Raw genomic sequence first — 24404 nt, 5'->3', positions numbered from 1 at the left:
TATATATATATTTAATTTAAGCCTCTAACATTATTCAGAAATAAATTAAAGGAGGGCACTCACAGTTATTGAATGACGTTGGCTGTCCCTACATTTTGCATCTCCGGGTCACTTCTTGTTTGCCACTCTGGTTAACCAGCCTTTTTAGGTATGTAGCATCCCCTGCTCTTCAGTGACAACTGTCAACCGAGTCACTTAGCTTTGCATGACTGAAGCAAATGCTATATTAATGTTGTCTTGTCTAGCTTGATCGACTTGACAAAAAATGCCGACCTAACAAACGCACTTGTGGGGACCGTCACAATTTTCTCTGGGAATTCACCGGTTCGCTTTTTCTTACCAGCGAATTTGGTTTTCGACAGTTTTCCCGTCTGCCGCGAAATTTCGTGCTGTGCGAAAAACATGCGTCCCTGTTCACTATGGTTGGTCGTTTAATTTCCAGTGGCCGTTAAATCCAGTGTAATGGACGAACTGTTGAACTGGGAACCGTTGAATCACAAATGTGTTTTGTTGCCACTCTCTAACACGCAGCGAGTTAAATTCCGAGTTATATACTGAACTGGGACGTTTTGTGTGAATGACTCTGTTCAGTCACTATCGACTCTTTGTAGTGATCCGTTTTGTGAGCAGCGCCCACTTGGGTACCGCTGAACTACTGCTCTAAAAGTGATTCTTACGTGTTAGTGAACTGGTGATATATGTTGTGTTCGTCGACAGTTTCTTGTCTGTCATCGTTGCAGAGTGTGGTCCGGATGTTAAACAGCGCCGGAAACACTGAAATTTCGGTCAACCTTAGTGGGGTACGAACAAAACCGAGTGGGCACCAAACGTCATCGAATGCACTCAATGTGTGCGATATTGTCTGATAAATTAGGGTCACAGCTTCCGTGTTTCTCATCATGAGTAGCGTCCATTGTTTAGCCTCGCTCCCGAACTGAGCAACAGTCGTTCATTTGAGCAAACCGGTAGCTAGCATACAAATCCTCCTTACTGTTGATTGGTGTAGAAATTACATATACTGTCATAGGTATCGGAAATAGCGGCCGAAGCACTGCGACTAAATTTGCTAAATTGGTGCCATACTTGCTGGCACTGTGCGATGTATCATGACAACCTATCAGTTACTGCAAATTCTGTAAAGCAATGTGATGTAGTTAACTGAATAACCAACAACTGGAATATGAGGCAAGTGATCTGACGTCGTCCGTGTTTAGATAAAGACGTTCCATTAGCTAGTTCACATTTACATAAAATACAAGGTCTTTTCCTGTGGGGCGGGATGGGGTGGGGCGAGATGGCTCAGTGGTTTGTGCGCGAATTTACTGACTGGAAGGTCCTTGGCTCGAACCCGACCTCTGTCTTTCGACTTCTCCTGTCTAGACTTGGACAACTTGGCATTATCCCATCTCTCGTGCTTCCTTTGGGTGGCACGGCAGCTAGGAACCGAAAGGGTGCTACAGCTGAGCGTACAGAAGTAGGCGGAGGAACTCAACATCCAAAGTCACAGTGGGGCATCTCTTATGGTTTAGGTTTTCATTTTTGTGACAATTATACATCACTTGCTGTGGATTAGATTGGACAATAGTGGTCAGTGTCGTTTATCAGTGGCAACTAGAAACAATTATATGTCATTGAGATGTAGCTCGATCCTTGGTGCCTGATCAACAGAATCGTTGTTTCCCTCTGGGATATTCGGTTATGCTACTTCGCACACGTACGAAAGTATACCTGTTCGAATATGTGTAGGGCATAATTACAAGGCGTGTGTATAACTGAACTATGGATGAACGGAGCACGGACTTTGTAGATGAGGGCATAATCGTCTGCGTACTTTAATGAAATGTACACAAAATGCTTGCGTTTTAGAGACGACTAATAAATCGTGCCGCCTACCCTGTAATGTATCAATTTTTGCACCCGTTTTGGACAGAACTGATTAATATTTGACGCATATTGCTTATGGTTCAGGAATTTCATATACATCATACCAGACTTGATCCTAAGTTTGGTGAACAACCGGTCTGAAAGTACCTGTTTCAATTTTAACGGAAGCGAAAAGAAATAAGAAAATTCAGTGGCGAAATACATTGAGTTGCTAATCGAGTTTCTATTGACGAGATACAAATTCCGGAACGACAAAGGTATTATTCACTGCGAAACTTGAGTCCACTGCTTTCTCGTCTTTTGTGTGGGCTCACCAGGATGATCGCTCCGGGATAGTGAGGCACTTCGAACGAGTGATATGAGTTCAGATGCTATCAATCCCGCAGTTACCTACACCAGACCGTTAATAATCAGCTGAAAAAGTAGCCGGTTTGGAAGCCGGTCATATCTAGGTTTGAGAGGTCCTCTCGGTAGTGAATTGAATCGGAACTCACAACGTCCAGTATGTTAGGGGGAGGCAGTGTCAGTTGCCTTTTCTCATCCCATAACACCAACAGACCTCGGATTCCAACTGTATCGCTGATCGAACGCAAATTAAAAAGCAATATCAATTGTCATGCCATTCGGATAGATTTCTCGCCGGTGAACTGGTGCAAATCATCCGCCAATCTTATTTTTGGGATGTTGTCTGACCAAGTTTTTGGTAATTCACCTCAGTGAGTCATTGATCTAACAGTATGAGTACCTGCATAACCCTCCGCGCGCTAAAGTCATCTCTGAACCAGGCACTCAGACTGACAGTAGTTTCTTGCTCGTGACTGGCCTACCAGGGTGCTTCTTACGGGTTTATAGAGTGCTTGCGAGATTACTGCTCCCCAGTTTCCCAAACTATGTGTATTTCACTGCCTCAGTAGGCTTTTCAGAACATTAAAAATGGAATAAAAACAGGTTGTCTCAGCCTAGACGGGAGTATTCGAATAGTGGAAGCTGAATGGATTCTAGTAGGTGTGTTACGAGCTAATGCATCAACCCTTGAACCGTAGGGGTTGATAACTTGCTCAGCTGCGTCCCCATTTCCAGACGTACCGTGCAACCGAGACGAGGCTGGACAACCTTTTCAGACTGATCAGTGAAAATACCAGAGCGCGTTCGGACAGTAAACATTTCGGTAGAAAGCTACAGCGTCATCACTGCATCCTAAAGGGCTGAGGCCGAATCAAAATTGTATTTGGGGTTAGTTTGTAAGGCACATGCGCCATTACTGAGATGGCCGGTTCGGCATCAACAGTCTACACAATTACGCTGTCGCCATAATCGAATCGCGACTTGCGCTACTATCCATTCTTCGCGTCCGAAGTTGTTGAGGAATCACTTGATGTCGCACGTGACGATGCTTAATGAGGTTCATCACAGGTGATCAAGGTAACGTTGCCATTCTTTGGTCTTTTCGTTCACTGAAACTTGTTCCCCACCGCGATGGTTTCATGCCGTCGGACACAGAAGTCACCTCCATCTTTACCCCTCGCTCGCAACAGTTGATCGTAACACTTCCATTAATGCCACAACAAATTCACGTGACGCTTTTCCGGTCCGAGCCCATGTCTGAAACTAGGACGGCTGACCGCTTGGTTGTGCGCTTGTCTGTTACGATGGTTGCACTCTAAACGGCCTACGTGCACCGCGCCTTGGTTTAGGAGTTCCTGATTTCTGTACGCTATATTTTTACCCTCAATCAATGTGTGTTAACGGAATTGGCTGTATTTTGTGTAGTTTGTTTTTTTCTGGACTCGAATCTATGCAGGTACTAACCGGATTTCGATTGGGTTCTTACCCAGGTATTTTTATTGGTGCGTCGGTTTTCCCATCCGTTTTTTCTCACAGAAACGATGGTTCGTATGGGATTCAAACCGGGCGAGATTCAAGAAGCCCTAACTCAGCAACGCTTCAACAATATCACAGCCACTTATATATTACTAGGGCGTTACGACCCCAAAGTTCACGGACGATTGCCTGGGCTGGGAAACGCTAATCACAGCACCAGCCGTCTGGGTAACAAGTTGGACAGTCGACAAGGAGACTTTTCACTCAATGGAACTGCCCAACCTGTCCCGGCATCAGTCACTCCTGGGAGCTCTCTACACCATCCCTCTCGCCCGGCCAGCGCACTGCCCTCTACACAAAATCAGTACAACAGCCACAACACCGCTCATAGTAGAAGAACACCAGATGAAGGATTGTTTTCTCGAGCCGCAGCCTCGTTTACTGCTCGGACACTTCAGGAACAGTTATCCTTCGGGAAGGGTGCTATCACAAGAACGACTCAGCAGTCCGTTTCTTCAGTTTCCTCTTCTGTGACAGCTACTGCCTCATCTTCAAACGACACATCGGTGTCAAGTGCAGTCAACTCAGTCCAAGCATCTAGTCGTCCACATCCGACAGTGCGCCGGTCAGCAACAACATGTGAACCGAGAACCTCCATCCCTTCATCTGGTGAGGTTATACGTGGCGTTTTTATTAAACCGCTATTTATCAATTGTTTCTGCTTGTTTATCGTTTTTTTCTTTCCTTTCCTAGCAACGGTCACCAACATAGTGAGTAACAACTCGAGTAACACTGCCGATTCCCAACGCTCTCCTTCATCCAGTCCTCCACCTCCTTCTCAAGCTCCTCCTCCGGATTTTCCCTTACACCAAATCCCTCCGTCCACCCAACAACCATCTGTTATCACCGTCCACCCCACTGCAGTGACCACCGCTCATTTGGTGTTGGCTAATGGACCTTCGGCAACTCCTGCTCGGGGTCCTGGTCCAGCCAACACTTCCACCATTTACAGTGTTCAACGCAGTACGCAGCCACCACTTCGTAGTTCGGGGACCACCGCCCCACTAGCGCGGGATGAAGAGGAACCTTTTGCGTCGTGTGAGAGCCGAAAGAACTTGCCTTTTTGTCGTAACCGCTCCAAACCGACTGATCGTCGGGAGTCGAAGACCTCGTACAATGACTCAACTCGTTCACATTCAAGTTCTTCATCCAGCTCAGATGATTCGAATTCCGTTAGTGATGTATATGACCGTGAAGTAGGGTCTGGATCGTCCAGTGGTTCGGTGAGCTCTGCGTCGGCGTTAAAAAACACAAAACGCAACAGAACACCGGAATCTAATAAGACTTCTGTGGTTTTGGCCGCCGCCCCGAGTGTGAATTCATCAAATCCGCCAAACAATCCACAACGCCATCAGTCTGTTGCAGGTAGTGCCGTTTATTCCGTCACCAGCCTGTCTTATTTACTACTATTCCTTACCGTGTTTTAATTAACTGCTAACATTTTGGTCTGTGGGTAAATAAACTAAGAATGGTCTGCCTACCTTGACTGATATGTCAATGTTGGCAACTAAAAGTCTTCGCCACCACCAACAACTAGTATATTAGGCCGAATGTATTTGCTGACTTCTTGGATAATTTCTGTCAGTTTGCTGGAAACTCAGCTCTCTTCCGAAGCATATGCCATAGTAACTCGGATAATCCGTGCGTGCTGTTTGTCTTTAGACAGCTGTCGTCATTTGTGTAGCAGTTTTTTTGGCGTTCTCTCGGGAACTATTTCTAATCTGGGATTGGTACCTTTGGAAGTTGAAGCAGAGAATCCATGAAAATCGACTGAAGTGATTATAATAGACTCTCAGTCAGTATGGGACGTTTCCTGGGACACTATTGGACCCGGAACATTCCCGATAGGAGTCAATCACTTCATGTTTGCGTTGCAGCAGTTTTCTTGGCTCCAGACTTTTCTAGACTCTTCAAATAGTACAGCTTTACTTGTGGTGGACCATGCAGATAACCTTATCCAGTGCAATGATGTCAAAGTTGTCTTAAACCCATGACTTCCATCTTTCATGTTGTAGCTCATATTTTAAAATTTAGTTGTTTGACTTGAACGTTAACGGCTTTAGTCTAAAATTGATGGGTTCTAGAAAAGTTCATCTGCCCAATGACTGTTTTTCTCTGGGATCACGTTGAAATAGGGAAGTCGACCTCATGCTCTCCCCCACTCACCCACACGCATATATCCGTTGACCAAGTATGGAAAGCCGTACACTCGGTTTGGATTATAGATTTTGGTGAGATCGCTGTTTCAATCAATTGACTTTGGACCCATTTTGGTGAGATCGCTGTTTCAATCAATTATTGACTTTGGACCCCAGCTGGCCAACGATAATTAGCTAGCCTGTCTCTCTTCGAAGTGGGCCTGATAATTTTCAAGCTATGGACTTGCAATTTCAGTCGTCGATAGCAAACGCAGACTGATAGGCAACCTCATCAGCGTCTGATTGGTTAGTTACGATAAGGGCGGAAGTCTGCATTTAACGGAGATCTTCAGGAATCGCTCCCACGTTTCTCGTAAACATCTGGTCGAATCGGCCATTATCAGGCCCTTCCTGAGGATCGATATCTGGCTAGACAAAATGTGCGTACTCATTTTCCTAAGGGATTATCATAAAAAGGTGTCACAGCCTACTTTCACGACATATTCATGTGACTCTCAGTGGTTTAACAAAGTAAAAGACCTACTCAGAATGCGAGAATTCCGAATGACAAATTCGGTGACAACAGCTGGTTATAATAGGCATTGTATAACACAGCCAGCTTCAACAATACGGTGGATATTCCCATAACACATAATTACAAATATGACAAAAGTCTAGGAGCGACTATCTGCTGCGTTTCCTTCTGAACAGCCGGATAGTTTTGTTTTGTTAGTTCTGAACATTCACCAAATTTGTTGGCTCAGTGTACACCATCTGCAACTTCGTCGGTACGCTTTCACCGTAGAAACAGTTTATCATGCAGTATTGCCGTGACGGTGTTTAATTACGCTGGTTGTTGGTATTCCCGTACACATTGCCTCACCCACTCGTACCTTCCGAGTTGACTCAATGGCCAAGGCGCGAACTTGTTGATTGGACGGTCGAAGGTTCGACCCCGGTCTCTGCATCTCGAGTGCCCCGTTCTAACCTTGGGCAATTTGGTAGCATCTCAGCCTTCTTGCTTCATGGCAGCTAGGCACTGAAAGGGTGGTACAACTGCATCATCTATTTTCATCTTACTTTTTTCATACCGCCAACTAATAATGTATTAAGCTTAGTTACTTGGTCTTTAGGCTCCCAAAGTTGATAACCGAAACCCTCGGCACCCGGTGACCAAACCATTCATTTGTACGATACTCGGTCCGCTCTAACTTGCCTGATTAGCTTCCGTTGTTGACTTGTACATTTCTCTCCCTTCACAGGCCCTGGAACCACTGGTAAATCCAGCGTGCGAGATTCAAACTTTGTCCGGTAAGTTTTTGCAACTTTTCCTTGAATGACCGTCCTATCATTGGCATGAATTTGATCAGTCTCAATTATGATCCGGTTACCAGTGTTTGTCTTTAATCTGTCACTGTATCTACCCTGAATCTTCTGTTTCGATTGCCGTCACTTTTTTGAAGTAAAATTGGCACGATGGATTCGCGCTAACAGTGTGCGACATGTGTGCCACATATCGAGACGTTAGAACGATGCAAACAACACTTTGTTGGCTGCTACGTGTGTGTGGACGCTGGGGAAAACTGGAATTGGGCAGAACGAAGTGGTTCTAATCACGTGTGTCGGTGGGTATTAATCAAGGTGTCATTCAGTATAAGTTCGATCGTTGTGGAAGACTCTACCTTCCCAATACAGTCAGGGTGGCTGTACATTTTTGTCCTGAACTGTCACATGATCCATTTTTAATGATGTCATGAGGTTACACTGTGCCCCAATGTACAAGGAGTTTTTCCTACCACCGGGTAACCTTTTTGATCACCTTCTTGAGTTTTTACTAGGCTAGCCCCGTAAAATAAGCATTATTGCTATAAGCCTACTCTACTTAGGAACACAGAATACCTGGACTCACCCATGCATCCCTTCTGCTTTTGTTCACACTGCTTATTTGCATGTTTAGATACCTGTTCTAGTAAATTCCACCTAGATTGATTCATTCTTATCCAAACCAGGGTTGGCGAAACTCTTCCGTCGCCGTTTCTGTGTTCCTTGCTCCTTCCAAAACTTGCTCAATCTGAATACTTTATGGAAATGAGTTCGTACGGTGATCCTAATTAATAAACAGACGCTTCGCTTGTGGCTGTTCTTCGTTGCACCATAAGTTGTTTCCGGCTCCGAAAAACACCCCCTTGTGGGACCGCTTAAAATCCACTCTTGGTGGGTGCCACTGATCACTTGCTGATCCATCTGTTGTTCATCTCGGTTTCGGTTTGTTGGTTTCCATCTTCTCTGACCTTTTGTTATCCTTTCCTCTTCACTCCAGCATGCCATCTGTTCGCCGTAAATCCAGCATTCGAACAAGTGGTGAGTGATGTTCTATAACTGCAACTGCCGTATGAGGCCACCTTTGTTTTACTGATCCTCATGTTTCTGTTTAACAGTCACGTCGTTCTATTCGCTGCGCATACATGGAAATTCCTAATAAAAGGGGAACAAGTCATCTTTAGGGGGCGGTGCTGAACTACTAATAGTACAGCCACTGCTTTCAGTTCGGTATTATGATTCGCGCAGTGCACCCGCAGTGTATTTATTTTCCCTATCGAAAACAGTTGATACCTTAGTAACACAATGACATATTTGACTAAGCTGGACAGGTTGCATGTAGTGAACATTACTTAATCTGCACGGACGTATCTCGCCTCTTACCAGGTTGTTTATGACTTCCTTCTTGAGTCTCGTTATCGATATTCTTGCTAATATTTCTGTGCCCCTCTGAAGAGCCCGTCTGAACAGTTTGATCGGAAGTGGTCTGTTCGAAGAAAATTCAACAGTGTGTATGGGGGGTATTTTACGTCAGAAGAATTTTTACCGCCCCTTATTTCATTCTTTTTTTAGTGTACTACCGTCTATACTGTTTCATGGGTCGTGGGTACCGTCTACTCCAGAATTCTTATGTCAAACCTAACAGGCTGTTGTCTCAATTCGTTGTCCACCAGCGTTCCTTTGCGTGAGATTTTTGACCAATTATCTATCGGGATATCAGGTCGTCTTCTGTGGTTGAATTCCTCAGAGAGTTTGTCGTAGTAGTTACGCAGAAATCCATTTTGACTTTGAACAGTCCCTTTGTACGCGAACCGACGTTGTTACAATGGGCCAGCCACGAAGCTCTGTCCTGGATGACAGTTCTTGGCCGAAATAGGCAAACCCTTTGATGAGCCCTCTGGCACATCTTTTTCGCGATCCCTCTAATTTTCTTGTGTCCGGCGAATAGTTCGATCTGCTTTCCTACTAGTTCCATGATATCCATTCCCAAGCCTTGCGCGTCATCAGACGAGTCCGCTGGTGGGTTAGCTTTCTTTACGCCCGATCGGTTCGCTGTACCGCAGATGTTCTCATCAAACACATCTAAACTAGCTTCCATAAGGACGCCACCAACCCAACCGGGCACGAATGATGTCGCCTGTGTTGGTGTTGAAATGTTTGCCAGCCGATTGCCAAGCTCGCCGAGCGGATCAACACCATGCCACTGAACTATTAAGATCTGTGCCGTAGGCCGGCTTACCGCTGAGGACAGAGAACAAGTATGCCATGAGACCAATCGCGCCAAGCAACAAATTTAAGCCGTCCGCTGAATCCCTCCACATGAAAGCCAGCGAAGACATACTGCTGTTCTGGTCGCTTGAAGGTGATTACACGACCAACCTCAGGCCGAAGCTTTCCCACATTCATTCAAATCACCAGAAGAATTGCACTATTTAACCAATCTGCCTTTCATGTTCACTGTTGGTTTACTCGCAACTTGGGTAACAGCTTTATCGACAGGACCGAGCGATCAGCATAGCGTACGCTTAACGTATTACTGGGACGGGCTCAATAACAAGTACACAGTGACCAGCAGACCACACAAAACAGGCACTCCAACTTCATCGGTGGTACGCCATGTGATGGACGGTCACTTCTATGTCCCTAGGTATCGGGATTTCCCTCACGCCATCCTAATTAGGACACAAAGATCAGTACTTTTAGCAGAGAAGTAGTGGTTTGTATCTTATTTCTAACTGATTGATGGTTCCACCGCATCATCTTACGTAGACCGTTGTGCCTTTCTCCTCTGCCGTTTCTCTTTACTTCAACTGTGCACATGTTCTACTTTCGCGACGGATGAGAGGAAATTGAATGTTACTTTCTTCTCCGGCCTCGTCGACAGTGCAACTCTCAAATGCTTTGGTGTCATACAAACTTTTCGGCGTGTAGTAATTCCCCCAAAAGGAAACCCTCCGAAGGGGATCACTATTTTGAGGCGGGCACAGTGACATTCCTTTCTAGCCATATTTTAATCATAAGTCCTCGTAGATATTCTTCTGTCTTCATTGGTATTATTTTGTCTTAAGAGGTCTGCTCCCAGCTCTCAATACTCGATTTTTCATCAGTATAAGGGCGGTGCCATACTCATTAGCTGGGTATCATGAATCGCATTACGTAAGGCTCACGAAAACCCTGGATGCTGTTTATGTGAATCGTCTTCCAGGTTTAATTACTGGTAACTTATATGCTCTTGATAAAAAGACCTAGCGGCTAACATATGTCAGTCGCGTTTGTGCTATCTCTATTTATCAAGGTTGACTTAGCGTTCAAATCTATGTGCGCCTCAGGTGGGTTAGCATTGGATCCGCTTTTTTGCTTGTTTTTATTGTGTGGTTTTTGGGACAGGTTTGTGCCGTTGTTTATCGACGAGCAACCAGGCTGCGCTTGCTTTGTGGTCATATGAGGAACAACCGAACGCTCGTGCAACCGCGATATGTCGCTGATCGGAGTCTGAAATATTTTGTGCAAGGATGTGTACGAAGTGTTTGACTGCCATAGAGAATAAGCAGTTGGCTTCTTGATTTATTCTTTCATGGTCCATAGGTAGTTAACGTCATTGGTCGGCCAAGGTGGAAACCATGGTTGATAGTCCGAAGGGTTTCCACAGAGCAAAACTGTCATGGGACCAAATACGCAGTTGATATTTATTCTTGGGGTGTACTGAAACTTATCTTTCCACCAGGTTAAACTGTCTACCATTCCCCCGGTTTTCATAGAGCGTCTACCGTAGTCGGTCCGCGATTGAACATGCAGTAGAAATGAAACGAATGAAGTTTCCATCTTGTCACCTTCATCAGGTAGGCAGACCGTATTTTATCCCCCACTGCTGCAGCTGTTGTTGAAAAAACGAAGCTGTTCCTCTGTGGAACATTTCCGGTGCGTAGCCGTCATTACGCTCGAACGAATCTCTAGGTTGCCCAATTCTCGATAAATGAAATCCAAAAACGAGGATTGGATTTGTATCACATGCATTCCGGTCATTAGCTCGTGTCTCAATCACTGAACTATTTGAGTATCCATTGACGCAACAGTCTGATTCACACTTGATTCCATTTCCAAGCTTTGGCCACCATATTTATCAGTAGTTCTTACTCTGGCGGTGCTAGTGTGTATTTCGAAAATCCGTGTTTGTTCTATCTTCCGTTTAGAATGCAACAATAATATGTTTTGTCTAAATCGCAAATAAATGTGTCTTATGATCTTACGCAACAGAACCAACCGAATCCTCAGTGTCCGGATCTGCCAAATCTGGTAACTCATCAGCTCGCGTCCCACGACCTTCAAGTAGCGACCAACAACAGGTCGCACCAGAAAGCCCAAATACCAGGTCCCGGGTTCCATCAGTTGGTTTGTCCAGTGCGTTCAAAGAAACCACGGAGGCGATTCGTGATGGCAGCCATACTGGCCAGGATGGTGTTTCAAGCAAGGACATTCAACCCCAAACTAAACCCAGAAGTTTATTCCGAGGCCCACCTAATGCAGCAGATATTTTGAGGTTAGCCGTTCCTTGTTCTCTCGGCAAACAATTTTGTCTCGTCAGTTTGTGTAGGCTTTTTGTCCGTACACACTGGATCATGTCCCCTACCTGACGAACTTGTAAATGACTTGGTTACATTTAGTCTGATTCATGTTTGGGCTGCTAATCACGTTTGGCTGGGAGTCTGTTTCAGACAAACAGCAGCTCAGTCCTGGATGCCAGTGCACAGTCGGAGAGGGAGTCAAAGTGGTACCTGCTTTCGTCTGTACTCTCTGTTGGATATCGTTCAACCGGCGATGATTGGTATCACCGAGGTCCGCTCAGCTAGGTACCCGCTTTCACAAGGTACAGCTTCTTGGACACAGAAACGGTGACAGTCTATGGTGTGGTCTGTTCTTTATCCTTGAAACAAATATCTACTACAGTGCTCACCAAACATTACGGCCACGGAAATACAATGCCCGTTTGCCCGACAGAGATGGTCGTAAGATGGAGCGACAAATAGCCCAACACTTGTGCCTGTCGTACACAGTCACAGTCATTTTCGAAGCCCGTCGTTGTACACATAAAACATACATTGTAATGGAATAACTTATGAAATGGTATGGAGTACAGGGAACAACCACTCATTTCGGTCAACAGGATGCTGTAGGGACCGATTTGACTGAGCTGGCTATCGCGTCAGTAAGAGCTCTCGAACGCTGATCTGCACGAGTTTGTCTGTCCATCAACTTTACACTGACCCAATTCACTTGTTCAGGTGTTCATCCCCAATGGATTTTCTATCATTGTCTCTTTTCTGTTCTCTTTTGGACTCGTTGCACAGAAATTAGACGTTAACTTTATCTGCGCTTGAGATACAACTGAAGATTAGTTGGTCGACCATTAAGGTCCAACTGGCGGAGTTGTGTTTCCTGGTCTACAGGATCCGTCATGTTAGTCAGTTTAACGAGAACGGATAGTCTCTTTACGCGTGTTTCTTTAATACGATACCAGACTACATAGCTGCGGCCAATCATCAACACAACACGATTTAAAGGCGATTGTCATGCACCACTGTTTGTCCTTCTTGGTTCTAAATGGCTTCTTATTTGAAAGAGCTTGATTTCAGGTTGAGGTAAGACAACTGAGACAAAAGCTCTGTCCTGCAGTCAGCAATTTCGGCTACTGATTTGTATGTGGCCTGAACTGACGCGTTGTCTCTTGGGGAAAAGCCTCCGGTTTAGTCTCTCTGAATCGTTCTTCAAGTGATTTTGGTTCAGCCCATGCGACCGTGAAGCCTTGTAGCCTATAGGTTTGCGGAAAACGGAAGTCTTGTCCTTTCTGACGAATAACGAACTTGTATTAAACGAGAGATGGGTGTAGATTTGCTTTCATTGTTTGGCTTAAAAGTAGTTAACTAAAACTTTATGATGGATGATAGTTCCCCCAGATTAAGACAGATACTCAATGTGTGATCAGCCTCATTCATATGATATCTCAGCATTGTGGGTATCCAATTCATACTAAATCAATTGTAATAACCATGCCTGTGAATATTTTGATCATGTTGTACTCTAGTCTATCCGTTTTCGTTGAAAACTACCGGTTGTAAACAAATAAGGACAAACCTTAAATCTTCGAGACGAATACTTCTTAAAATCGTAGTGGTGACCTTGGTTGTCGTACTTTACACGTTAACGCGGAGGCCATCGATCAACAGTTTAGTATCCTTCACGTTAACCCTCTTACCCACGTCACCCAGCTATATACATACAGCCGACTCGAAGGTGTCCTGCATTGCGTTTTTTCCAAACATCCTCACCCTGCTAATTCATTCCAGTTCATCCTAGTTGCAAGCTTATCAGGAACGTGCACCCAGCGTTGGTTTCGTTTGTTTCCATTAGCCGGAACAGTCACATCAATTCTTTTTGCTCGGCCCAGGTTATTTCGCAACCTCGATGTTGTCTCAGTCCAATTGTGTGCACTTCTGCGCGCGCGTGCATGCGTGCACACACACACACGTCGCCACTCTGTTGTTTTGCTCGTTTCACTCTTTCGAGGCCACTTTCCATCGTCAATCAGGATTTGCTGTCACACGTCGCCTATTAGGGAATACAGTGTTAGTAGTGCATCCCATGAAGTCAACTGCTGTGTCGATCACCAGTTTTCCTCTGTCCGATTGGTCCTAGTGTGCTAGCTGTGTTCGGTTAACGCCACCTTTGTTACACTCTGCTTTTTTTGATGCAACTACCCCAAGAACTACCACACCAGTCACTGTGTGAGAGGGGTTGTCACACGGGATCCTAATCCTGTCTGTTTTCGAAATTTTTACTGTGCTGTATCACAGTGCAAATTGGGGGGTTATTGTAAAAAGATAGTAAATAAAGATAATCGTTTAGCTGTAACACCCTTTTGGTGCCTATCTGCCATGCCATCCAAAGGAAACACGAGGACTGGCTACTGCCAGGTTGCTCAGGCTAGGCGGGGAAAGTCGAGAGGCAGATTTCGGGTTCGAACTACGGATCCTCCGATCAGTACATTCGCGCTCTAACCTCTAAGCCATTCTGTGACTATGATTGATATGGCCCATCCACACATGTGTGCCTAGTTGATCAAACCACACATGATTGGTGCGTAGCTGAAAGTGGGTGCTTCATACCAATGTAAACCTGACGGACTACACGGTTACTCTTCAGCAGCAGTTTGTACTGTTACTTAGTCTAATTCATATTAAAGAGTCGCTTGTATGCTTGTTCTATATTCATGTTGTCCAATTCACTCCGCAGTCTTGTGCGCACTACCTGGTCGCTTTAGCCCCCGCAAACTTGTTGATTTGATGTAGAATTATTCTGTACTTCTTCGTTTCGGCTACTGTTTTTTTCTAGTTTTGTACTGGTATTGAGACAGATGATGGTTCACTCCGGTGTTTGACATAATCTGAGTTTGCTACTGCACTGACTTCATCTGACATGAGCTGATAGTAAACAATACGATAGCTACATGGATCAATCGCAACCGATGTATTTGTTCATCGTATAATCTTTGTAGCTTATTGCATATGGCCTCGATGCTAGTGTAGCTATGGTCACACAACACAGCAATAAGGTCAAGGCAATTTCATCCGTCTGTGAAGTAAGCTGATCCTACATCATTTGCATCTCAGGGAACCGTCGGGTCTGGTATTTCGGGACAATGTCTATCTAAGGGAAACCTAGGTGGGAATCGATACACCGATTTCCGACCCTTGTATTTTTTGGGAACGCACAAGTCTGTCATTCTTCTGTCCCTAGTGTGGGCGAATATCACAAATTCAACTGGCAAACGGAGCAAAGCGGGAAACTCATGTTCGAACCACGAAAATATTACTTTTCCTTTTTGTAACCGAGTCGTGTGTTCGAATGGTGGTTGCTGTTGGTTCAGGAGAGAATCGATTTTCAACCCTGTGGGCTTTCATCAGAACCACAAACTACTTTCTTCGGTTGCACACTTAAAGCACTGTACTTCTGTAGGTGAAAAGCTGCATAACAAAGACTGCATGATCATGTAATATCACCTAAGGCCTTATGACAAAAGCCGAAGGCAGGTGGGAAGGAGTAAGCACCGCCCTATAAAAAAATGGAGCACAGTACACTCCAATAGACGTTGCTTCATAAAAGGCTCACAGCTCTGAGTTTTGTTTGAGCAGTGGAATCTTGAAGGATCGAGAGGAATCAACCACATCACCTATTTCACAGATATGTCGCACCACTGGTAACTCAGCTGTTGTCTACCAAATGTGTTGTCCTGATCAACTTTTCTGGCAAGTAACCAAAAGTCAGCAGAGAAAGCCACCGCTCTGTTGTACCTATGTGTGTTTCACTTCAACTGCAAATTAACTGATAAAAGAAATGCGTGGCAGAGTGGTCAGGATTAATTTTTGAAGCAACTCCCTGGTTGCAGTGGCTGTATATAACTGAAAGGTGCGATTTAGGTCGGATTTTGGTTTTTGTCCCAGGTTGATAGCACTGCGGTCGCGTTGCCTCTCTCTGGATTTTTGGAGATGCACGAAAAACGTTGCTGCGGTCCCTGTAGCTGGTAGATAACAGCTCAGTATCAATGACATAACGGGGGGTCATCACTCGGGCGACACATCTGTGCGAGAAGTGATATAGGTCATTCTTCTCAAGCCCTCAACATGCTACTGCTCACGAAAAATAGGGATTAAAGCTACATGCTACACTGGTGCTGACCCCCACCCGCCCTCGTCCGAATTCCCGTCGACAGACCTTTGACCGTGCATTCCGTTGGTATTTTTCGGTCAACGCTAAACCAGTAATCAACAAAAGTTTGCTTCCTGCCATGCAAATGGAAGGCTCAGTGTACGTTGCGGTGACTAAAGCCAGTCACCGTGAGACACATGGCGTGGACTGTTGTGTGTTTACGTTTGTGGCTAAGGGATTATTTTTAGTGCTGCGCATGTAGGTAGATGAATGGTAGCATTCCAAACCCTGTCTAGAAGGTGATAGGTTCAAATCTGCTTCGAAATTTGCGCGGTACAAATCCAAACAAGGATGAAACAACTGTGCTGTGTTCGGTGATCAGGCATGGATTTTTTCACGGGGCTCGAATTTCGATCGTACCAGAGACCTGATTGTTATTCGAGGGTACGAGCGGCTTTGCTGCCCGTCACATGGTTGTATTGAGAAGAATTTAGTTACAGTGCATTGTGGTTACTTTTTGTATCCGGTCTTGTGGATGTCGGTCAGCCGGGAAACCACCTACTGGTAAATCGGTGTTCCTTCTTTCGTGTCTTCTGTCGTCCGTTCATCAACCAAATGAGCAAGCTACTTGCTCTCCAGCTTTCGGCTGGTGATTTTGAAAGTGACGACAAGTGTTTCTATGGCAACGCCCGTATCGCTATCCTGGCCACTAGCCACGGACGGAGTAGAATAGAACCATTTTCCAAAAGGATACATTTGCGCGTACGGAACGGATGATCCAGTAGATGCAGTCTTTGAATATAGCTAACCTCTCGTAATCGCTCACTGACTGATGCTGTAACGTGACGGCTGTGTTGGTCAATTATTTTTAAACTGTATCATCTGATCGTTCGGCCTGATTCCGGTCGTCATGGTTACGGAACATTAGACGACAAGAGTGACAACTTAGACACCATGGTTCGAGCGTGTTGCTAGCACCATTTCTGGCTTTAAGGACTCATCACCCATCAAAATTTTGATCTTATTCATTTGGTGGATCCAAGTTCCAGGATCACAGTTATTCTCCCATCGGTTTGTGGTAGAGAACAGAACGCTACTCCTCGTTCAGATCACTTACTTCTCTGGACAGAATACTGAGTCCATGCCGATCGTCGGCGTTTTTGCTTGATGACTTCAAACGCTTGCAATTTTTTGACCTTACAGCGAAACGAATCCGTTTCGCGTGGCCGCGGACAATACATCCAAACCAAGTCCACCTGCTGTCCCTCCACATACCAGTCGTGCGCCGTTGACGCCAACTCCTGCTAGCAGAGCCCTTAGTCCATCCGCCAACAGTAACAGCAACAATACATTATCCGGTGCTATTCGCCGACCCACGGCTCCCCCGCCCCCTCCATTGGCCACAAACTGTGTTACAAACCCACCAAATCGGATGTCCTACGCCTATCATTCTTTGAGGTAGGTTATCCGTTGTTCCTATATACAAAGCGATTCGTTCATGGTTGTTGTCTTCTTGGGAGTTCATTCATTGAAGAACACCTCTGAGGGGTCTCAGAGGCCCAATTCTAGCTGCTCCCTGAAACACTTTTTCTCTCTTCCCGAAGAGCTCACCTTGGGTTGATCCCTTTGTGCGATCTATTCCGAGGGAGTAGCGCATTTGTATGGACTGATAGGTAGGGGGAGATAAAAATCACAGTTTTCCTTACTACATTATTCACCTGCTCCATGTGCTTAGTACGTTGCAGATTACCTTTCAATGGATCTTTGTGGTCCGTGAAATCACTGTGCCTTTCCGTTGTCCAGATTATTCGGGATTCCTTTCGACCGTGTTTGTGTTACAGTTGAATTTGGGTTTCATGCACCACCACGTGATGATTTTTTGACGCTCGTCACACGAACTGAGATTAGACGGCGAAAAGCAAAATTAACTAGTGCACCAGAAACTAAAAATGGAGTGACGCATTTCAGGGTGCGTATCAGAACGTTGCGATTCATACGCATGCGCACTAAATAAGGTGCCGTGGAGTTGCCATGACCAGTTGTTTACGCAAAAAAATTGCCTAAACTCTGTGGACGCATCAATATTTGGTATTTATAGTAGATTAATAAAAAATTGTAGGTAGAAATACATTCCGAGTGGGCGTGTTTCAGGCTACAAAGTGTGAAGAAAGGATGAATTACAGAGGGCTGGTACTGGTCAAACCTCTTTGCTGACGTAATAATTCGGAAGATCTCGTCGAGGCCAAGCAAAGCGGCAAATGCGATTGCAAGCGAGGAAATGTGCATGCAGAAAATCTAGAGTTAAGTTGATCCGCTGTTGGCACAACCCTCAACCTTAATGGATAAAAAGATACACCATACTTGGACATATGAAGTACATGACCTAACCAGCTCGACCTGTAGTCGGTCTCCAGAAAACCACAGTGCTACTTGTCCAATATTCCCATCAGATCCGCGAGATTTTTGGAAGACTCCGCGGTTGGGGTCACCAAAGATTCGCATTTAACCACCATGTCTTTTTTCTAATTTCACCGAACCAGCAGCCCGCCTACGACAATCAAGTTGATATCATTTTGGTAAACAGTGTCCTGGTTTTCCAGCTTTTGGAAGTAATTTCATCTTCCTCCAGTCCACCGAAACTTATACAGCGCCTCATTTAGACGAACTTATCCAACCAAATCGTTCTGCTTACTCCCAACATGAGGTTTGGGTTTGCTGTCACTCGGCTTGGCAGTAGAACCTTGCAGTCGCGAATCTTACTTCGAACCGTACGGCAGAATTATTTAGTTTTTTTATTTGGACCACTAAATGTTGGGAGATAAAGCGACGTCTATGTTTGGCGTTCAAAAAGGTTCGAGGGTCATCTGATTGTAGCCCTTTAAAGATCGTCATGTAGAAACAAGCGAGCCGAAATCGTGGAAATCCTGATCCGGTTGTTGTTGCCTAGGTGCTGGAAAAGGCTGGAAAATGAAGAAACGGGCAGTCAACCAAGTTGGTATACTTGAAACTCATTGAAAGGAAAGACAAAAGATATCTTGCACCTATAGATAACGAGTGTTACATCTGATGATTCGCCACTCCCTTGTATCTAACTTCTGACCCCGCTCCAGTGCCTAGTACCGGAAAAAAGACTCACAGAAGAGAACACGACAGCTATGTTCCGGGCAGGCGAGTGCGAGAGCGTGAGACGACAGCTATGTTCCGGGCAGGCGAGTGTGAGAGCGTGTGTGTGACTGCAAAAATACAACGGTCTCATGCTATATATTGGAGGGACAATGTCTAACTTGGTCCAGCGGTGACTCACACGGTCTGGCTTTGGTACGAGGCTGCGACGCGCTGAATATTGCGGGGGCGTTGTCTGACCTTGACCCGCGCTGTCTGGGTTTGATACAAGACTGTGACTCGCTGCATATTGAAGGGGCGTTGTCTATTTGGTCAGCATCTAACGGAGCTGAGGGTCTCAGCAAATTTCGGGCATTCAGTGGTTGCCTTCAGGAATCTGACCTTCCTGATAACGAGTAAAGGGATACAATAACTCAATAAAAACGTTGAAGTTGGTAGGAAGCGGGTGTCACATCTAAGTGGTGAGTACCCTATACCCAGAGAAATAACCACTCAATATGCTGGAGGTCGTTCCTGCAACAAACGATCTCGATCAAGGCCTCCAAGAATATCGGTGCAATCACGGACCACTGATCTAATGGCTGCGTAGTTTCTGTCCACCTCTTAGGCTATGAAGCCAAACGTAGCGCTTAAGGGGTTATGAGCGAGCGCCCAACTCTAATCTTCATTATTAACAAAAGCGCATTGGCGGCGAATCTCACTGGCAAACAGCTGGAGGAACTCTTTATAGGGCATCGGGTACCGTTCTAACCAACCAACCAAGTAGTAGGGACGAGTAAGTTTGCATGTTTGTGCAAAACACTCGGGGACGACATGCGAATAACGTAAACTTTATTAGGTTTTATATACAATACTATTATGCGAGTAGGGTCCGCTAGAATGGCTGTCGACAAAGTCGACTGGGGGAAAGAACCTAATGGCGGACAGTTTGAAAACCATCCTGCTGGGTTCTTCTGCATGAAAACATGCGCTGTGGTAGCTCCCAGAAAGTTGCTTAAGGTCCTGCCGCACGTCTCTAACAACTTCCATCTCCCAGGATAACCTCAGTGTATGGCAAAGCTTTAAATCGATATCAATTCCGATACGAAAAACATCCGTCTTTTCCCTGTTGCTCCACAGACTTCCATCATCGACTACCACTACAACGATTGCAATGGGAAAAGATGGATCCTTGGACCCCAACAATCACCCATTCTCTCGTCCAGTCGAACCACCGAGCGGTTCTCTTTGGACTGGTGAGTCCGGCCGAGCCAACGGGACAGTCACGCCTACACCAATCGGGACATCTGTCGCTAGGGACATATATACGGTACCGTTCAGCCGAAACCTGCCAGAGCGTTCAACGATACAGCATGTTCCCACAGGTCGCGCAAGGGAGCGTTTGGAAGGTTCGTCCGGTGGGCCACGTTTGGTTCGACATGCGGGGACACACAGTATTGCCACTCAATCTATGACAGCGCGTCCACATTCTCCTTCGCTTCGATCAGACAGTCGCGATACGGCTACTCCCAGACCGATCAGTCCCGATGATTTATCTATTTCCTCCGTGACTTCCTCAATTTCTACCCTAGGCCACAATGACGGTGCATTGGATCAAGGACGCACTGAGGATTCTCCACCCTTGGACTACTTAACCCGAGGAACTTCAGTCACCGGGAGGCAACGTAACACTCTTGGCTCGCCGGTTCAGGGTTTTAGTCGGAACTTGTCGATGCGCCCACCAGCGAACCGCGACAGTCAAGTCAATGGAGGTTTCAACAATTTTTTTCGTACGCTGACAACGCGTATATCAAGAAGGTGAGTGGTTTTATCTTTGTCCTTAGGAAGAGGTCGGTAAAGTAAATTTCTGTTTACATTCATATCCGTCGTCTGGACTATCATCCTCCTTTCCTGGCTTAGTCATTCCAATGAATCCACCTCACTGGGAAGAGGGGCTTGCCTTGAGCTTCGCTCTTGTTAAGGTTAATCTAAATGCCGGGGTTCGAACTCCAGACATGTGACACCGTGGGCTTACCAGAACACTAGAATAAGAGGAAGGCTGTTCAAGCGAGGGTGGGTGTATGTGCGAATGTAAATGTGCGAGTGTGAATGTAACTAACGTGAACCCCCCAAACCTCCTGGAACTAAGCCTGACTAGAAAGTGTTGACAGGCGAATCAATCGATCAACGCAGCCGGACAGTTACTGGGTCATATCGCTTCGGTTGGTAGCGCCGTGGTAACTCACCCGCCTCGCATTTCAGACGTTCGAGCTTCAAATCGCAGCCAACAGAGATGAGCTCTAACGGGAAAATTGAATTGTATATGACAATAGCAAGACTCGAGCCAAGTGCTCTCCCTTCCTCTCTTTGTTGCGGATTTATTAGAATATTTGCAACTTGACAGGAGGATAACTTTTCAGGTGTGTTCGAATGCTAATTCCACAGATCCCATAGCCAACCAAGCCCCGTTAGCAGCGAGGTTGTGAGGGCCAGCAGGTGCGAGATTGTTTAATGGCCCAACTGTAGCATTTCTGTTCTCACCTAGAGAATCAGCATCTATCAGGTTTTGTCCACCAAATGGGGTGTTCTTTCAGATGCAGTCATTTTAAAGCAGAAATTGTGGCCTCCGCTCCTTAACCATAGTAGTATTCGGGATACAAGTGTGGACGTCAACGGTCGGATAGATCACTGTCCATTCTTAGAAATCTGATGGTTGGCGATCTCCGTCTCATTTGTCGCCTAGCAATAATCATTGAGTAAGTATTGATAAATGACGGGTACTTGATCAGGCTCACGACCCGAATGGTCCACAACTTCTCTGCTTTTTAACTCCGCTGTTCGCAAACGAACTAAATCGATGAGCTTGTAGCTGATTGGCAGATAGGTAACAGCACCGTTGGAAATCACAAAATAATCATCATCCATATATTTGCATCATTCAAGAATGCTGTAAGATACCGGTGTTTGTTTCTTCATACTACATTGATGACTTCAAGCTAGCCAACTCCCTCAAGTTACTTGCGGTTTTTTTTTGTTTTAGCAAACTTTTCCGGAGATCAACCATCATGCAGGCCAACGCAGCCTTCGTTGACCAGGAAATCGCACATCCGGAACCGCGTCACCATCGACTCGACCCAATGGTTGCTCCCACGATGGAGTTGGATAAAGTTGTTGTCGCTCGTGGTAGTCCGTCACCAGATTCCTCTTTGAAACCAACCTTGAATCGCATCCCTCGAAGCCGCAGTGGCGTCACACCCCACAGACCGATATCACAAGTTGCTACCAGACATACGCTAGCCGACGCTCTGGACGAGGACCGTCGTCCTAGCCGAAGAATTGACCAAGCAGAACACTATGAGAGGCGACTGAGCCCTACAGAGGAGGATCGTGCTACCATAACGCGACGAACCAGCACTCGGAGTTCGATTTCCAAAGATAATCGTTCGCGATCTGTTCAACGTCCAATCTTGTCTAAAGACAGCGAACCCGATGACAACGATGAAGACCGGACCCCGTCGCGCTCTGCACTACGAACCAGCACACGGTCAAAGCAGGGAAGTCATGTTGATAGTCGAAGGAAATCCCCATCTTCGGTTAGTAAGACCGAACCAGAAAGCACTCGCACATTTAACAGTAAATCGCATCGAAGTATGAGATATGTACTCCGACCGTTTGCCCGCTGGCCTTTGGATGAGGTTTTGATTGAGGTACAACGCTCGCTAACGAACCATGGCGTTGACTACGAAGTTGTTGGGGAGCACAAGCTGCAGTGCGTTTATGGTGATCCTTCCCATGGATGCCAAATTCCATCCTTGAGGAACCCCAAGGCTGTCGTTACGAACAGGTCACCGTCGCCTTCGGAATTACTAGACTCTGGAGTAGATGGTGGGATTGTGCATTGGGAGATGGAAATCGGAAAGTTGGCTGGAGTTGGGATGAATGGGATTCGCTTTAAGCGTATCAACGGGTCAATGAGTGCATTCAAACAAATAGCCAAAAAGCTCGCAGCAGATTTGAAACTCTAGAACCTTACCCAAACAAAGCTATCACCTGTGAGACTGTCTCTTAGCAGGGTTCTCGGTGCAGTTCCTTGCAATTGAATCATGATCTTTCATATATCCCTGACTCGCAGTCCTCCGCATTCATGTTAGGTTTGATTTTTTTATCAGCGTGTGTATTGACGAGTAAAATATCCTGTTCGAAACACGCGTACGCAAAAAAGGATGATTAGGCTATTCTCGTAGAATTGGTTGCATTACAGACAAGGATGATCTGGTAACATGCGTTTCTTGATTATGTTTTCAGCGTCCGAATTCCCTCTCACACTACGCACACAAGTGTGAAGTCCCAAACACATCGCATTCTTTCGGTGGCATTTCCTTACTTTCGCACTTTTAACCTCCTCACCCATCCCCGGTTCATTCAGTTCAGTTCTAGTCTGTGACTTTTTTCCCTGAGCATGCGCTCATTGATCCTCAACGGATGATTAACACTACTGCTTCCTGGCTGCCTGCTTCTTTGCCTCGGCTTTTTGCTTGCTTACATTTATCTGATATGTCACTAGTTAAACAAACACCCTTCACACCATCTTCCTGTAGGACTCCTCAGCTCCTCCTTACGTCACATGATCAACCACGATATTTATGGCTAAAGAGCACGAAAATAAGCACGGGAAGTCAGCCCAATCCCCGAGGACCGATGCAGGTTTTGCGTGACTCTGTAACTGCTAACCCATGTGATCGTTGACTAAGTCCCTCGGATGACTTCTTCAAAGTTACCATCACCGAGTATGTATGTACAAAAAGATCCCATTTTCAGGAACAAACTTTGATCTCTTCTTCCCGACTATGCTAATAATGGAATGTCTGGTTTTCTGCTTTATTGTTTCGTCTGACATTTTGTAAAGTGAATCCAATGCACACAATTAACTGGTAATAATGATGAAATCCATTATTGTGATGCAGCTCAACGAAAGCTTTCACTAACGTCTTCGAATTAACTTTGATCTCCCTCTAGTGCATAGTGGCGACCGGGTTTGAGCCGTTTCCACATACATGAATATTCAATGTAGAAGAAACGGAGAATATGGACCAACGTACATATAACGCCAAATGAGGGATAGTGTTCCTATATGGAACCTGTGCCCACGCTTTCTGGGCGTTTGCTCAGCCTACTGACATGGTACTAACAATTGGTGCGGCCCGAAAGACAGCAGTTTGATGGATTATCCATTGCTAAAAGAAATATTCGGTGGCCTCCGTAGTGACGGTTTCGTTCCTCGCCTTCATGTCATAATCTGGCTGCTGTCAACAGATTTAAGAAAGGATTATCCTTGGCAAATGAATCGTTGGCATGCGCGTTAGTTATCCAGGTTATCAT

The 24404-nt window shown here is 45.6% G+C and overlaps 1 protein-coding gene across 1 annotated transcript in view; it reads left to right on the top strand.

The window, feature by feature from the left end:
• T265_02282 (hypothetical protein) overlaps positions 1-23981 on the top strand; it is a gene marked incomplete at both ends in the record, with an annotated part of 104314 nt that extends 80333 nt beyond the window's left edge. The window contains 8 exons of the mRNA XM_009166486.1: positions 3766-4374; positions 4459-5130; positions 7166-7214; positions 8224-8264; positions 11478-11760; positions 17127-17381; positions 20166-20843; positions 22066-23981. Coding sequence (XP_009164750.1) covers positions 3766-4374; positions 4459-5130; positions 7166-7214; positions 8224-8264; positions 11478-11760; positions 17127-17381; positions 20166-20843; positions 22066-23050 — 3572 coding nt within the window. The remainder of the gene's footprint in view (positions 1-3765; positions 4375-4458; positions 5131-7165; positions 7215-8223; positions 8265-11477; positions 11761-17126; positions 17382-20165; positions 20844-22065) is intronic.
• Positions 23982-24404: the final 423 nt, after the last annotated feature.

This window comes from Opisthorchis viverrini (assembly GCF_000715545.1).
Source record: "Opisthorchis viverrini unplaced genomic scaffold opera_v5_26, whole genome shotgun sequence".
Classification (NCBI taxonomy): domain Eukaryota; kingdom Metazoa; phylum Platyhelminthes; class Trematoda; order Opisthorchiida; family Opisthorchiidae; genus Opisthorchis; species Opisthorchis viverrini.
This window is presented reverse-complemented; position numbering and strand designations above follow the sequence as displayed.